The sequence below is a fragment of the Haemaphysalis longicornis genome, unplaced genomic scaffold (genome assembly GCF_048455015.1).
Source record: "Haemaphysalis longicornis isolate Haplotype H1 unplaced genomic scaffold, Haemaphysalis longicornis Haplotype H1 scaffold_8, whole genome shotgun sequence".
NCBI classification, from domain to species: domain Eukaryota; kingdom Metazoa; phylum Arthropoda; class Arachnida; order Ixodida; family Ixodidae; genus Haemaphysalis; species Haemaphysalis longicornis.
This window is the reverse complement of record NW_027526445.1, coordinates 110,679,797-110,696,672: the sequence shown is the minus strand read 5'-3', so window position 1 is coordinate 110,696,672 and position 16,876 is coordinate 110,679,797. Positions and strand designations below refer to the sequence as shown.

The 16,876-nt window shown below is 48.4% G+C and overlaps 1 protein-coding gene across 1 annotated transcript in view; it reads right to left on the bottom strand.

Annotated features, from left to right (window-relative positions):
* Positions 1–15,356, bottom strand: part of LOC144149345 (chymotrypsinogen B-like) — a 29,217-nt gene extending 13,861 nt beyond the window's left edge. The window contains exons 1-5 of the mRNA XM_077680905.1: positions 15,248–15,356; positions 9,042–9,078; positions 8,211–8,290; positions 7,349–7,432; positions 132–250 (exon numbers count right to left, since the gene is read on the bottom strand). Coding sequence (XP_077537031.1) covers positions 132–250; positions 7,349–7,432; positions 8,211–8,290; positions 9,042–9,078; positions 15,248–15,307 — 380 coding nt within the window. The 5' untranslated portion in view covers positions 15,308–15,356. The remainder of the gene's footprint in view (positions 1–131; positions 251–7,348; positions 7,433–8,210; positions 8,291–9,041; positions 9,079–15,247) is intronic.
* Positions 15,357–16,876: the final 1,520 nt, after the last annotated feature.

Here is a 16,876-nt window from a genome sequence, read left to right as displayed (position 1 = left end):
AGACGTAACCATCTACGGCGCATTCACATCGTTACCTGCATACGTCCCTCGTCAGTGAATACAACCCATAGTGAGACGGATAATTTCCGAGGAAAGCTTAGGGGCACCCCTTGTCTTTTACGAGAGCTTACTCGGGCAGCAAACAGTGGCCGGCGGTGAGCACATGCCGCCTCGTGATCATGGAGCCCCCGCAGAGAGCCACGATCGTCTGCAGGTTCTTGGTCACCAGTCGGGCCGTGTTCATCTTGTTCTGCAAGCCAGCGTGTGCAACAGAAGAAATGTAAATGCTATGCGTGCAAACATAGCTATAAGGAAACAGAAAAAATATCAGGCACTTTACAGCGAAAGCAGCGCATCGTCACAATCTGTCACCGTGTACCAAATTTAACAGCGTAAGTACCCTGCACGGTGTAACTGTAAATTATTAACACCCTTTTGTCTATAACTAACGCCCTTAGACCCAAACAAGAACAAAAAAAAAACACCCTTTGAAATCGTGCAATTAAAGATAAAATGCCCTTTAAAGGGGCCTAAACAGGGTTCCAAAGGTTGCGATTTTACGTTCGCGATCGTTAGAGCACTATTAAAGGAACTTCCTGCCTCAAAAATGGTTTAAAAGCGTTCAGTATTAGCCGAGGTATCGTTCATTAAAAAGGGCCCGCAATAAGGCCCGACGCGGGATTGAGCGCTTGAAAACCTGATAGGCGGGTTCCTAACACAACACGCTCGCTCACGACGACTGAAGCGCTGGACACATGTACGACTGGTACACGCGATTCGCATGCGACTGATCGTTACGATTGATCGTTAGGACCCGTTTTGGCGTCGATCGCTGATCGGAGGAGGCTCACGACGTGCGTCTGGCAAGCCAGATGCAGTCGTGCCATCGTTGCAATCGTCGTGAGGCCACAGCCAATGAGAGCCCGCTGAGCCCCAAGCCCCCGCAACCGGCGTGCGTTGCTCTGGTCGGCTCGGGTGTTGGAAACTTTAGGCTTAGCATACTGGCGGATATTTGATCGCCGCTATCTGTGTGACTGCGAATGACAATCCGTAACACAACTTTTCACCACACTATCATCCCTTTTCTCGCATAAGCTACTTTTTTTTAGCGATCAGATTGATTCAGAAGAGCAGCGACAAGCGCGGTTGCTACCGTGGTCTGCGCCGGTTCGAGCCGCTGAGTGTGCCGAGCTGGCAGGCGCGACCGACGTGTGCGCGGACTGTTTCCGAAGGCAGAAAACGCTTCGCGATTGCCTGCTTTATCAATTTCTTGCGAACAAACGCGCGGAATCTACAAATTCAGCTCAGCGATCGTCGTAGTTGAACATCTGCGTAGCCTGTTTCGATGCTTCCGCGCAGGTATTGCCATCTCTCGACCGGTCGGCGCACCGCCCGCCGCGCGCCGCGGCGGCCGGTCAGCGTAGGCTGCATCGCGGCAGACATCTGATCGCCGCTTTTAAAATAAGCCCTGATAACAATCCCTAGCACAATTTTTCACCACACTAACACCTACTTTCTTGCATGTAGAACTTCATTTTAACGATCAGATTGATTCAGAAGAGCAGCGACAAGCGGTTGCTACCGTTGTCTGCGCCGGTTCGAGTCGCTGAGTGTCCGAGCTGGCAGGCGCGGCCGGCGTGTGCGCGAACCGTTTCCGAAGGCAGGAAACGCTTCACGATTGCCTGATTTATCCATTTTTTTGCGATTGAACGCGCGGAATCTACAAATTCAGCTCAGCGATAGTCGTAGTTGACCATGAAGCAAAAACGGTGGGCGGAGCGACGCCGACGACGCATCGCATGCGCGCATCGGGTCATGTGTCTCAAATTCACGCGTACGACTAGTAGTGGTGACAGTCGTAACGATCAGTCGCATGCGAATCGCGTGTACCAATCGTACATGTGTCCAGCGCTTGAAGATTGCCACCGGCGACTAGCGGACCGGTAGCGTTTCTGCATGCGGCGCTGTCGCGGCAGTGGTCCGTCCGAAATAGGAGAAAAGGCTCATCATCGCCGCAGTTATTCAGATACCGCATTGCGAGGTCCCCAGCCCAATCTTTCACTGCACTATCACCCTCCTTCACGCATTTATAAACTGATGTTCAGCAATAGTCTCGTTCTGGACAGTGGTGACAACTTTTAGCTGCTGCCGTGTATGCCGCATCGTGCGGCCCACTGTGCGGTGTATGCACGATCTGCCTGCACGGTCGACAATTACAACTACAAACTCAGCTAGGCTCGTGTGACGGATGGCGACATCGACATTCGTCGCTACTGAGACTGGCGGTCCTGCAAGTGTAGGAGTGCGGACCGCACCCGCGTGTCCCCCAGAGCCGGGAACGCTGATTTGGTGCAGCATATAAAGGGGCCCACCAATAGCTCTGCGTACTGTTCAGTGCTTCGTGCGTCATAGAGGATGCGTCACAAGCATTTTGCCGCACGTCATAGCACGGCAGTGTGGTGGCGAGGAAGCGGTAGGTGAGCAAGGAAAGAAAGAAAGGAACTTTGTTGCGTGTTTGTGCGGGCCCCTGCTTTACGCAGAGGCGGAATACTTGGTATACGTTGTCGTGAAGGGGAACTGTAGCGATTGCGCGATTGAAACGGGGACCTTCGGAAGCCTATTCAGGGGCCCTTTAAAAGGGTGTTTTCTTTTGTTTTTTCTAGGGTGTAAGAGTGTTACAACCGACATAACAACCTGAAAGGGTTCTTTCCTTTGAGTTATTGCCGGGGTTTAATGGTTTTATAGACAGTGGCATACAGCCTCAACGGTGTATATTATTGTACAGTGTAATAGTGCGTGTAGCCCAAGATGTTCGTTGGTAGCGTCCAGCAGCTGTTGGATACGCGGGATACTCTTATAGTACAGAACGGCTTAGCACTTCGGAAACCAACTTAAGAGCACCAGGTTATGCTACTCCGTAGAACACACTGTGGTATTTTAGAGCAGCCGTGCCTCGAAAACGTTCTCAAATTCTCTAAACGCCCTAGAAACACGTTCTCAAACGGTGAGTGCTTGGTGGTTGCGGGAGCTGTTCGGAAAGTTCACGCCCCTACTAACGCCGCTGACAAGAGGGTCGGCCACTTCTTGGGAAGAACTTACAAGAGGTTGAAGTACTTTTGAGGTCCCGTGCCTTCTCTGGGGCGCGTGTGCCGGGAAGCAATCGCCATTTACGGAGTAGTATTTTCAAGGGCGCCGCAATGTCAAAGCCCAACCACCTCTTGGCAGAGCGGTCACCTGGCCAAGAGAGCCACAGAGCATGAGCCGAGGCCGCTCGAACCCAGTATGCCATGAGAGGGCCAGGCGCACGATCAGATAGCCCGAGCCGTGCGTCGAGTGCTATGCTGGGCAACACCGGGGTAACTCCGGGGCAACACCGAGTGGCTAAAGCTGCTGGGAATACGCCCGTGGATGTAGATTTCATCGAATTTCTATATACGACCAAGGTTTGCGGAGATAAGAAAGCGAGAGAGGGTGTGTTCATTCGATTAAAACATGAAATTTAGGATTTAACTGGTCGAGAAATGTCTGGTAAACCATAATTTTCACATTTTTAATGAAACGAACCCACCTTCTCTCGCTTTCTCTTCGAGACTGGTCGAGAAATGTCTTCTTGGTATCCCAAGCTGGTCGAAATTATTCCGGAGACATACGGTGCGCCACATAGCCCATGTGTATAGCTTCTGCGCGAAACACCCACTTAATTTCACTTTTGTAAAGAAATGTCTCACTACTCTGCGCGGCTGGAGGGGCGGCGGGGGGGGGGGGGGGCGATTTCAGGTTCTATAAACTGCCTGACGCTGTGCGCACTTTTGCTTTCAATCATGTTCAGAAACGAGACTGTCATGACCTAGCTTAGAATGCGGGAACTGCCTCTTATAGGAGGAGCAGTTACTACTTGTACGACTCAACGCGGTTGAGAATGTTTAATTCAAAGGCTTACAGAGAATTTTGGCCCAAAGCGCCCTCGGAAAGGAAGGGCTCCAAACGTTCGAAAAACCTGCACTGGACGTCTGTCTTAATCCCTGGTTTCCAGTAATGCACGCTGAAAATGACATGACTGTCTGTGTGAAGTCTTTAGCATTCTTCTGGCTCTGTGTGACAGATCTGTGTTTAACTACATTCCCTCTTCTCAGCCGCCCCTGTCCCCCCTTCCATACAACCCAACCTTCCATTCGTCCACTCTCCTTGGTTTGAAGGTAAGGGACCTCTATCCCCTCCTTCTCATTTTCAAAGTGAAAATCACGGCCACCGACAAAGTAAAGAAGCTATTTGACGTTTCGGAACCCGTACGGCTTCGTTGTGCACATTGCGTTGAGCAAGGCGCCATCCTGAGTGCACGTGGACAAAATATGGCTCCAGGATATAGACCACGCCTTCTCACACATTCCGTCCCTCCAGTATCTTCCACTATGCTTAGTCTGAAGGCTAAATTGCGACTTTCACGCACTCTGGGAGCATCGGAAACACTTCGAAAGAAAGATGCTGGCAGACACAAAAAAATTGTGGTTGATTCCTCTGTCATAGGAATCGGTAAAACACGAAAGGGAAATTTGCAGCGAAATCTGCAGCTGAGCATGATTTTCGGGTCGGTGGCTGTCTTGTGAGTGTGCTTGGCGAGCGGCGTCCTTCTGGCGGGTCGCTTCAGCAAAGGTGTACTGGCGGCATTTCCGTGACGGATATGACGTCAGTGAAATCTTGGGGTATCCCGGCATAAAACACTTTCGTGTTAAAATATAAAACCCCAAAACGAACAACCCTAAGTATAAAGTACTCTTCTGTACTAAAGGTTGCTTCCCCGCAAGAAGACCCTGTGTGTAGGGATGCACCCTGACAGGCCGCTTGCTTCGTTGTACTTACGTCACTTGCGTGACGGATATGACGTCAGAGAAACCTTCGTGTATCCGGGAATAAAACACTTTCATGTTACAAAACAGAATCCCCCCTGTTTAGAAGCTTAGATTTTTTTACAGCTGTGAGTATTTTCTAACGTGATTGGGAACGGTGTTAATTGAGGCGCCACTGCACAAAAAGTTCTTTTTCAACTTTCCACGTCGTGAAAATTTAAACTTTAAACAGTTAAACTTTAAATCCATAACTTTAATTCGATCTGTTTCCGGACTCCAAATGTTACCAATACCGGTTGCCAGGCGAACGTGCGACGAGTTTTTAGTAAGTGCACTTCAATAAAACGCGGGACACGAAAGCTTAGGAATACAGAACACAAGTTTGGTTTGTCAAAAGCACTGCTTCGTCCCAATAACAGTGATACAAATTTTATTAGAAACTTGAAACAAATCACGCAGATAATAATGAGAACAGATGAAGCAGTGGCTACTCTACTCGGTGACAACTTAAGAACGGCACCGGAAGTTGCCGCTGTGTCTTATCACCGTAGCCAAATGTTTCTCCGCGCGGCGCAAGTAGGGCGTTACTGGGAATATTTTGAACATGGCGTGAGCCGTTCCCGTGAGTTTTTGGACTTAATATGCTTATAAACGACTCCAGTGACGGCAAACAAACTGCGTGAGACAAGGCAGACGATATCACGCATTCATAGCAAACCCCTTTCAAAACGCGCGCGCACTGACGTCACGGGTCCGGCGCTTTGGCGGAGTGATACACTACATGAGATGGGGCCGTTCGAGTTGTAACCGAGTGTACCCTGCGTATTTCGCACCGCCGTGGTCTCTTTGACGTCACGGAACTGGCCGCCGCGCTCCTAAGCCACCGCCAAGAATCACGGCTAGCCGGTTGCAGCGGGTCGCGTAGTTCCGTTTGATCGTATCTTTCGAATGCTGACGTGCAGTTACACACTGACAAATACGTCCGCAGTGCTGGCCTATATAACGTCACTTCTGCCCGTGTTACGCAAGTGTAGCACGAACTAGAAAGCTTGAGTATTTTGGGGGCTTTTTTTTTTTTGTTAATAGAAAATTTTAGAATAACGTACGCAGCCGTACGGACACACTACCGAACGCTATTTCTTTGCGTCGCTCGTACTGCGCATGCGCCGTGCGCTAAGCCGCTTCTGCGCTTAGAGGACGGATGACGAGCGGACGCGGACGCTAATTCAGCAAAAGAGCGTGCGTAGGCGAGACCGCCTGCGTTTCCAACATGGCGGCAAGTATAGCGCGACAACCATTCACGGTTCCGCTCTTCTGTGTGCAGTAATTTGCTTCCGATTGATTAAGTTCTTTGCTCCTGTGTTTTTAACTTCGTCGCGTAGTTAGCACGTCGCCCTCGCGCAGCTCTGTATTCGCTGACTGTGCGAAGGGAGCTTTGTAGCCAGGCCAGAGACCGAAGCTGTGTGGGCGCGTGTGCGTGTGCGTGCGTGCGTGTATGTATGTGTGTGTGCGTGTGCGTGCGTGTGTTTGTGTGTGTGTGTGTGTGTGTGTGTGTGTCAGTGTGTGTAAGTGTGTGTGTGTGTCAGTGTGTGTAAGTGTGTGTGTGTTGTGGACGCGTTCGCGTCGCGACAAAGTTAGACGTTGTGGTTCTGCGGGTGGGCAGTGCTTCCCATGCTCTGGATTATCCTTCCCGAGCGACGTACGACTCAACTTCGCATCGGGTGTGTACTGTGTGTGTGGCTAAAGGCCTTCTCGGCTTGCGCGCCAGAGTTAAATGACTTGCTGTTCGTTGTCGGAATCCGCGTGCGAGGTGAGTGCCGAATTTACGACGGGCAGGAGGAGGCAACCGATCACCTGTCAATCGCGGTTCCGACTTGCAACGCATGTCGTGACGTTGTGTTCTTTGGAGACGCATTCCTGGATTGTTTTGAAGTTGAATGATGCGTCAAACCCGGAAATTCGGTTTAGGGGACTCTGTGCGATTGTCCGAAGGAAGTGCCGCGGGGCTTTAACGCTTTCGTTATGGAACATACTCAGGTAAGAGAATATTCATGTCGTGTTATGGGCATGTTGCATTCAATAAAGAAAGTGTTAGTTTCCACTTGTTTGGGTAGTCGTGAAATCGCCAAGCACTCCGGCACTCCGCTGGCGGATCAGACGGCGAGTTATTTCGCAAAACATTCGACAGATGGCGCGGCACGCATTAGCGGGTCGCTACGCAAAACTGATGAGACGCTCTACTAAAACTCCCCTCGCCGTGTTTACGCAGGGTAACGCAAAAATTTAGCGTTTAGCGTACGCAAAGACAACAAACGCTGTATTCCCTAATAACCTTCTTTAGTGGTTCGAGCGTAGCTGAGTGAGTTACCAAAGGCTATAGTTATTTCGAACTGAACAAATTTGTATTTTGTCTTCACGGTTGCTTTAAAAAGAAGCCCTCACGAGATGCCGTATACTAGAAGTCCTATCCTCGAAGGCGGCTTTCGCAAAATGAAAACACCCACCCTCTCCGTCTTGACGATGGAGCACGCGTCCGTGCCGTTCTGGTTGAAATTCTCAATGGGAGTGTAGTATGCCGAGATGCGCACCTGAGGCAGGGGAGAATAAAATCAGTAAATGTGACAGTGAAGAAAATAAGTTTGCGGTGGGCGGGAAATTTCGAATGACCGTTACGTCATTCATGACCGAAGTTACAGTGAACCTTTGCCAACATTTCCTTAGTGCTTTTAAACGGCTTGTCGAAGCTGCTGGTTGCACCACTCATATCTTGGCATAGAGTTGATGTTGTAGTTCATCAGGTCTGAAACTTCATACATAATTTTTAAAATGGAGGACTACAAGAACTGTTTCAGTGCTGCATACGAGAAGATTTTACTTCCCGCTTTTGTTTTTCGCAGAACCTTGTTAGCCAGTTTTATCGCTTGCATTGCTGCGAGAAATTTCGCCGTGTCCTTCCAGACTAATAAAACAAAATACCCAAACCGTAAAGACTCCGCAAGGTTTTTTTTTAAACGAATATTCGACAAGTGAGTAAGAAAAGGCTCACGGGGACTCAAACCGCGTGAGGCTGGTCCCTTGACGAAAGTTTGGTCTCCTGTACGCAGTTGAACCTCAGTTTAATAAATTCGCTCGGCCCCCAAACCATTTTGTTAAATCCCGAACTTCGCAAAAATTTAGAAAGCATGAGGCCTATGGGGTTTTGGGGGGGCGGGGGGATTTGAATTTGTTCTTTATACCGGGAGATCTGTATATTTAAGTTTCGTTACATCGGGGTTTGATTCTAAACTCACGCGCACGTACACCCGCTGCGTATACATAGGCGGAAATAATGAAAATGATGGAGAATTCGATAGCAGAAAAACTCACCACCCAGGGGTACTTGTTGTTGGTCAACGAGCTCCCGTCGACCACTTTCGTGTCTGCATTTTGGCCGCACCCGCTGTACGCTGCACAGAGGGGGGAAGAGAGTGCCGGTATGAGTGTGAGCCTGTGTGGGAAAACTGGTTTAGAGTGCACTGTGATTTAAAGATTGCTGCCGTACTTCTACATGCCGCGTGGGAGCGCCTTAAATTACTAAAGCGCTAAGTTGGGCGAGTTGGTTCTGACCAAGGAATTCATCGTACTAGCGAACATTAAGATAGGGACAAATCTAAAGAAAAGACAAAACACAGAGCGTGTGTTTCTTCTCTTTAGCTTTGGCCCTGTCTTAATGTTCGCTAGTACGATGAATTCCTTAGACGCCTTAAATTGCCTGGGGACATTGTTCCCAAAGCCGCATATACACGAACAGAAGGAAAGCTACTTATAATGTACCATCATGCGAACCAATTCAGTCACACTGCAATTATTTTGAAAATGGAGGTCTTCGATGAAGCACGCCAATTTTTTGTGAGCACAGAGCAGACCGCTGAAACTTGAGGAAAAAAATATGGTTTTTATAATACTGGGAATCTTCTGGGATCGCAACACCTAATAAGTTAGTTAATGGGGGATCTGAATGTTTCTCTGTTAAAGCTTCCACGCGGTTATGACTTTGTAATGATGTTCATATATTTTGTAAACGCTTGCTCAGCCCAGCGGGTGTAGCCTGTGGAAGCTTTCATCAACTAAATCTTAAAAGCCACCATTTGTAGATCCTTCCCACAAGACTCCGCAGAAGCAACTTCAGTTCCGTATGCTAGACAGATAGGGACTTACCTCTGACTGAATCCGAGTTTGGTGCTTTCTGCGACACCTGAGAGCGAAAAAGGCAAACGCGTTAGTAAGAGATGAACGAAACGGGTACCAACAACGAAACAGGTCATCCCAGTACGGTGAATGGGAATGATAACGCTCGCGTGAGGTGAGTTGCGCTTGTGGTTATCTTGGTTATGTTCTTTTTCTTCTTTTTTCAAAGACGATAGTCTTTCTTGGGCTACTTACACCCAGAAATTTTGGTCCGTCTATCTGTCTGTAACTCGATTCAGCCACCCGGCAAGTAAAATGTATACTGCGCAATAGTCTTATACTCACAGCCAAATGTAAACGTCTAAGCCGGTTTATATGTTCATACTTGTCAACTTTGTTCAACAAGAACAAGACATTACGCAAATATAAGACAGGAAATTAGTACACAAGGGATATTTACAGTGTTCCTTTATTAAAAAATTCATGGATGCTTGGTTTTTCGATAGCAAATGATATTCTACATCTACTGCAGAACAACGCGTACCGCCTGCTGTTGCCCGCGCCACCTCGTGGCGGCATATGAGAAATCATGCGGCAACAGCAAAGAAAGGTTCCACTAGCTAGGTTCCACGTTCTGCTTGGAACGCACGTGCAGCACGGCAACGCGGTTCTATAAACCTTGAAGTCGGCCGCCTCAATTCACCCGCGTCTCCGCCGTACTGCAGCGCTGGCATCGAGGAACCCGGCCTGTAGCAGTGGAACGCGGTAAATTCAAATCCCCTTGCGCAAACCTTTAGTGTGTTTACCTTGGGGTGAGCGCGACGGTACAGGAACAGCATAAGAGGTGAGCGGGAAAGCAAAGGGGGGCATTTCCTTGGCAAATGTCTACAAAGACTCATCTTTTGACGACAGTTGCAACGAAAGGTGCAGATACGCGGTTAATTTTTTCTTCTTTTCTTGGTATCAGTGATCGCGGTGTCGTAACCAACATGCACTGCAAGAGAGCCAACTTTACACAATACGGTGGCACACTTTGTTGTTGCTGTTGTTGTTGTTTTTGATGATGATGATGATGATTATGATGATAAAACGAGAAAAAATGACACCACCATCCCTCGAGGGAACCCTGAGTTGATGCGACGCATCTCGGAGGTTCCGAAACGTTCACGAGATTGGGTATCCAAATAACGGAAAATGACGAAACTCCGGGCGGCGCAGCGTGACTCAACCGAAGCAGCAACTGAGGGAGCGGCGCGCGGAACGGGTTTATTATATAGAGCAGATGGAGTGGAGAGGAGGAGATGAGAGAGGAGACGCGCATGCGCGCTTATCGCGCAGCTGCGGTGATGAGTAGCGCGTGCGCCATCGCACAGCTGGCGTGGAGAGGGGGAGAGGAGGAGGAGCGCGCGCGATATCGCACAGCTGGCATGGAGAGAGGGAGAGGAGGAGAAGCGCCCGCGCTATCGCACAGCTGGTGGGGAGAGGGGGAGAGGTGCGTACGGACGACGGACGGACGACGGAGCCGAGAGCAAGAGCTGCTTTGCATCTATGAAACGATTCCCGTGGCCGAAACCTGAGCCCTCGCGTTGTGAAGCCGAGGTCTACGCTACTACGCCATCAAAGCATTCGGATCGCTCAGCATTCCCTTTGGGTTCGTTGCGCGGGCGTTGTATTTCGACTTTGTGGCTGATTTCAAGTACACTTGGCTGTGTAATTTGGCTGGTTGGATTTCGGAATTTGGGAGTGCTTATTCCAGGCTGCGATTTGACACAGTTGGCACTGAGAAAGCTTCACGTTTCAACTATTTTTCTCCTGGGAAAGGGGGCTTTTTTTGCTTGATGAGTTTAACTAGCACTCCGGAGTCAACGGACGGACGTTCAGCCTGGCGTCGCTGACGATTCTTTTGCGTGATGAGCGCGACGATCATTCAAAAAGCTTGGGACATCCACTTTCAAAAACAAAAAAAAAAGCGGGACAATGAAGCAGATGACGTCACAAGTGCCGCATCCCAAGGGGAAAACGGCACGCAAGCCGAAACCCGGCAATTTACACCCTGTTCTTCCACACCACCATCTAATGTGCCTAGTGTGCAGCTGCTGTATCTCCAGTTGCTGAGGCAGTAGCCCTTGTGCTTAATCCAGTGATCTAGCTGTTTCCCGTCCCAACCTCATCGAGCTTATTAATAGCGGATGGCGCTTATAATAGGGACACCGCGGAGTGAGTAAAGGTAGAAGACGACGCTCTCCAAGCGCTCCCGACGGTGCCTAATCACACTGTCATGCTTGCATGGCATTCTTTCACGATGCAAAATAATGCCGTGCTCATCAATGCCCACATCAACGTTGACTGGAAGGCGTCACACTTAGAGACGCCTTTTTCGAGGCTCGAACCATGTAGTGCTCTCAATGTAAACACCACTTAAAAAAAACGCAACATCTGAAATGGTATAAGTGTGTACCTATACTGTAATGAAAATTTGATGTATGAAAAAATGATTTCTTGCTTGTCTGTCATTGTTTTGGACAGGAGATGTGTGGGGATGAGTACATTGCTGATTTGGCGAGTTGTACCTTGCCCATAAAAAGAACGGGTGTCCTGGGTATACAAGCAATGAGAGACTTAGTCAAGAAAATGCGGGGAATGGCAAACACAGGGCTATAACAACCGATTAATTTGAGTGCGTAGTCAAAACGGAAACGTGAATCTTAGCTTAAAAAACGTACAGAGCAGAACATAAATCATCTACAGCAGTGAGATGACATCTGTGATAAGGTAATCCCATTGCAAAGGACAGGCCTTTAGGCACCAACATCACTTCCGTCCTAATTATCAACATCATGATGACTAGCCATTTACATTTTTAATATTAGATGCAACACATCTCTTTAACTCGCCATGTCCCGCGGCGTAGTCCGCATCCCTCCCCCATTCTCCTCGCCGCGGCAGCTGCCCGCTCTAACCACAGCGCCATCTGTGCGTCAGCGCGGTCAGCGCGCAGCATGCGCTCGGCTGCGCTCGCTCCCGTCGCCGTGCCAGCTGTGCGTTAGCGCGCAGTTTACGCTCGGTTAAAAATTTACACCGTCTTCCCGCGAGGGGAAGATGGTGTAAATTTTTTTTCGTCTGAGACATTGGGTGGCTACAGGAGTGAAGTGCATGCTTGACCCGTCAACGGCGTTGCGGTTCGCCAACACCAAATGATTGTTAAATGACACGAAGAAAATTTTAATGAACATTAGAAAATTTGGGTAGAAAATTTCGTTGCCCAAGGTTCGCAGGCATGGTTGCGTAAGAAATTACGTGAATGTACTGACAGTTTAATTATGCAAAAAGGGCGATATTTAAGGCCCGCAAAAGTTCATGGTTACGGAATGATCACGAAAGACAACGCCACACAGCAATGGTTTAAATAGAAAATGCGGGTATCAGATGCGTGTACAAAGACTGCATCATGTAGCTGCGCGCATGCACATAACGGGGCACCACGTAACTTGAATTGAGCCTTAAGAACGAGAAAAAAAAGGACAATTGTCGGCTAGGAAGTAACACATCCTTTTGGGGTAGTAGTTGCCGTACTCGGAAGCTTTTGTTTTGCTTTGTTTGTTTTCGAATAGCAAATTAATAAAAAATAAACATCATCCCCCTCGCGAGGGGCACGATCAAATGCAGAGCACTTCCGGGGGCGCACGACGTTCAGTAGTTTGCGTTACGTTAATGTTGTTGCACTTGTGGCAACTGCTGACTAGAAAGCGCTCGTCAGCAGTAATTTGAATGAGTCAACGATATAAGGCGCGTTGGTAGCGTCCGATTCCGTGTCGGCTTTGTGGCGTAGTGGGAAGCGCACCATGTACATTGCGTTCTGCCCGCAGGGTCGAGGGATCGAAACCGGGCGCCGGATAGTATTTTCTTTTTATATAGTAGGGAGGGGTGCGGTGCGGACTACGGACGCCAACGCGGGTGACATCGTGAGTTACTGAAATGCTCTGCATTTAAAAAACAGGGGAATATTTTTACCCTTAGCGCTAGCGATCGAAAATGAACGGAGTCACACAGCGCGAAGCCGCTGCGGCGATTTCCTAAATGCCAAGTTGTACAGGTGCTGAAGAATTCACTACCCCGTAATGCTCGATCGTAAAGCCTGTCGCTCTCTTTCTTTTTTTTTTTAGTCAAACGCTCCCGTGCGAATGGCTTGCAAGTACAGACCGCACACGGACATGTAGAGCTTAAGGCAGCTCTTGTAATGACCGACAGGCGTATCATAAAGTTCTCAACCACAGTAGCGGCGTCGTCGGAAAACATGCCGCGACCACGGATTTCTTTGCGCACTAATTGCATCATTCGGTACCATTTTCAGAGCTGTGCAACCTATAAGCAATAAAACCCCACCGTCCTCCCGTTCTCCAGCCTTCTGCATTACATGACAAAATAATCGATACATTTAAACTCAAAATGCGGCACTGAAAACGAAATAAACGTACCAATCCACCATTTGTGCGTCAGATTGAGTTCAGTTAATTCGTTTGACTATATTAAACGGCTAATGATATGGTCGTCATTGCGCGGGGTTCAGCGTTGAAGGCGCTCATGAAACCAATTTCTGTAAACAATAAGCTGTTTATCACGCCTCCGTCAGCTGAACATTTCACTCAGGACTGGGACCTGCGGTTGCAACCTGTCACAGCAGCGTTATATCTACACACCCTAACACCCCGCGCCCTTCGAATCCAGCGCACCTTGCGATGATTCGGCAAAAAAGTTACTTAGGAATACTCTCGACACAGACTATAGTCCTTCACCTCCCATTCCCACGATAACTTACCTTCTAAGTACCCGTCGCATACCCTCCACACCGGGCTTACCCGCCATGAACAATCATTCACACAATCCTCGACTCAAATTATTTCACAACCATCACGCCAGACACCCCTGGACAATCTTGTGCAGAATTGTCCCCGCAACTCATAACGTGAGAGTGGCTGGCTGTTGCGATAAACCTCCAGGAACAACGGAAGCTGGCGATACACATCAACAGGGCTTTCAGTGGCTGCCTTAACCGAGGCAACTGATTCACCCTCATAACGCGTTTAATAAAGTTTCTATCTATCTAGGCTGTCTACACTACCGTACTCTGGTAATACAGGCGCTCTACTAAAGCGACGTCCACTTCCGCTTTGCAAAATGAAAGATTCCATGTGTTGCACCATTTTGTAACGTAATGTAACGAAACTTAACGTGTCCTAAGCCGACATAACTAACAGATAGCATTAATTTAAAACCCCGCAGGCTAACCTAAGCCATCAAAATAATAATTGACACTGAAGACGTAAAAAAAATTGAGTGGGCAAAAGCCCAACTCAAACCGCCACCCTTGGTACCACGAAGCCAAGACGGAACTTCTACACAACGACAGCAGACGCTCTGCCCTATCCCAGAAGTTTTAAACATTCGAACGTCGTCGGACAGCACTCTAGACACTGCTATCTATCTATATATGCTGCGTCTAATCTCACGGCAGCCGTGAGAATCACCTCCGGGAAATTCTCAGGGCAGTTTCCATAAAAGCGGACTGGCCTAAAATTTGCTAAATAATATTACATCCCAACGTAACCTAATGTAACATAACCTCACCGAACCAAACGCAATCTAACCGAACGCGTCATAACCTGCCCAAATCCAGCCAAACTGTAACAAAGGTAATCTAACCCAGACCAACGACACAGAACACAACCTATATTAAACGTATTTCAACCCATTCTAGAAGTCCTGCGCGTCGATCTCTTGATATAGTGAGAACCGGAGCAAAAAAAGGCATCACCAAAAGCACGATAAAAAATTCCGAGAGCAAAAAAAAAAAAAAAAAAAAAAAAAAACATCGCACTGTCGGACTCGAAACATGAGCCTTCGCGTATAAAACCAATTACTATACCACAGAGCTACAGGGACAGCTGCAAACACAGCTTTTTTAGGAAGGATTTTTCCTATAGAATCTCCGGGTAGCGTTCTTAGCCATTGCGGTGCGACGGCCGTGAGAAATGTTTGACGGTAATTCTCACGGTTGACGGGATAATAGACACTACGCATACACATTCATATCAATCCACATACACACACAATACACATACATACTCAATACACATTCATCGCGGCCATGTACCCCGGTTTGAACGCGCGTTCGGGCGCCTTCTACTCTGCGGTATATCGCGGAACAGCGCGAGAAACAGCGAGCAGGAGATTCTTACCGCCATGGTGCATAGGTGGAGAAACACGGCGAGGCAGGGTGTGGACCGGATGAGTGCCATGTCGGGGACTCGAACAATTCTTCTTCTCGTATGACGACGGTTCCTCGCACCACGCGATCCAGGATGGCAGTGTTTGCCCAGAAAACGCGGCTCATACCCCTCTGGCCTTGGCCTTAGACGAAGCTGCTGGGACGGTCATCAACTTCCCCTGCCTCGCGAATCGGGCGAAGTGACCAAAGGAATATAAATCTGACGGGGCAACAGAACTGCGATACGATTTGGTAGGGCGAACAACTTTACGATTCGCTCCCGTGAGTGGCGTGGAGAGCTTTGCACTGCGAAGAGAAGAAGAAGAAGAAGAAGAAGAAGAAAAAGAAGGAACAGAAACGATGAATACGCGAATGGAAAACATCGTCTGGGGAGATTCGATGGCGTTTAATACAAGTTAAAGCCTCTCTGTGCACTCCATTTTCCCGCACCGGCTTTTACCCGAGGCGGCGGCTGTATATACGGGGCTGTGTCTTGAAAGAACCTCGAGCACACGTTACAGGAAAAGCAGGTTTCCTGATGTGCGACTGCTCTCTTTGGCGTTTCTTTCTTTTGCTGCATTCACTTGCCTTGTTTGCTGTGTTCACTCACCATAGGCGCACTTTGCAGTTTGGGCTGTCAGGCATCATTGGATGCACACTTTTTCAGAAACAGCCCTGTTTACAACAACAACAACTACTACTACAACCATGGACAACAACAACATCAAAAGGAATCGCAGCATCGAACATATCCTTATAAGGATTGTTTAAAGATTAAGTCGACGAAAAGAAATAAGACGATACGTCAGGGGAATAAACCTTTATCTATTGACCCATCGTCTGTTTTAAAGGCTTACTACCACGCAAAGCGATGCCTCGAACGAGGGCTTTCGCATGTAAAGGTTATCCTATATACCATATCTGCACGATTATAACGCACACGATTTTTTTTTTTTTGCTAAACGTAGCCTCCGAATTTGTGAGCGCGCTACAATCTGGGTGAAAACCGAAATAAAAATTCAAGAGGCCACCGCCATTGCCATGAACACGAACTCCTTCCAAAACTCTGGACACCACGTGAGTAAACCTTGGTGGAATCCATACTCAATGGCAAACCCTAACTACCTGTTGCATATTTTTCGGCTGCTGCAATTGGTACGTCAAGCCAGATTTGATTTTATTTGATTTGATTGATTGTAGGGTTTAACGCGCCGACGCAACGAAGGCGAGGAGGCGCGCCGTAGTGGAGGGCTCCGGATTGATTTTGACCACCTGAGGATCTTTAACGTGCGCCGAAATCTCGTGCACATGGGCGTTTATGCTTTTCGCCTCCATCAAAAAAGCGGCCGCCGCGGATGGGGCACGTCAAGTCTAAAATTACCAAAGTCAATGCACTTGAAATCGAAATCGCAGTGTCAATGTTCCCCGCTTAAGCTTTATTTCCAGCACAAGCTGGACAAGCAAGTTTAGGGCGCAAAAGTGCTTCTTGTTGCTATGGTTGCCATACGTCAAAAAAAAAATGTGTTCTGCTTGGTACGTGGTGTCATATTTTTAACATCTGCGTGGTACAATCGGCGTTCGACATATTTTTTTTTTATTT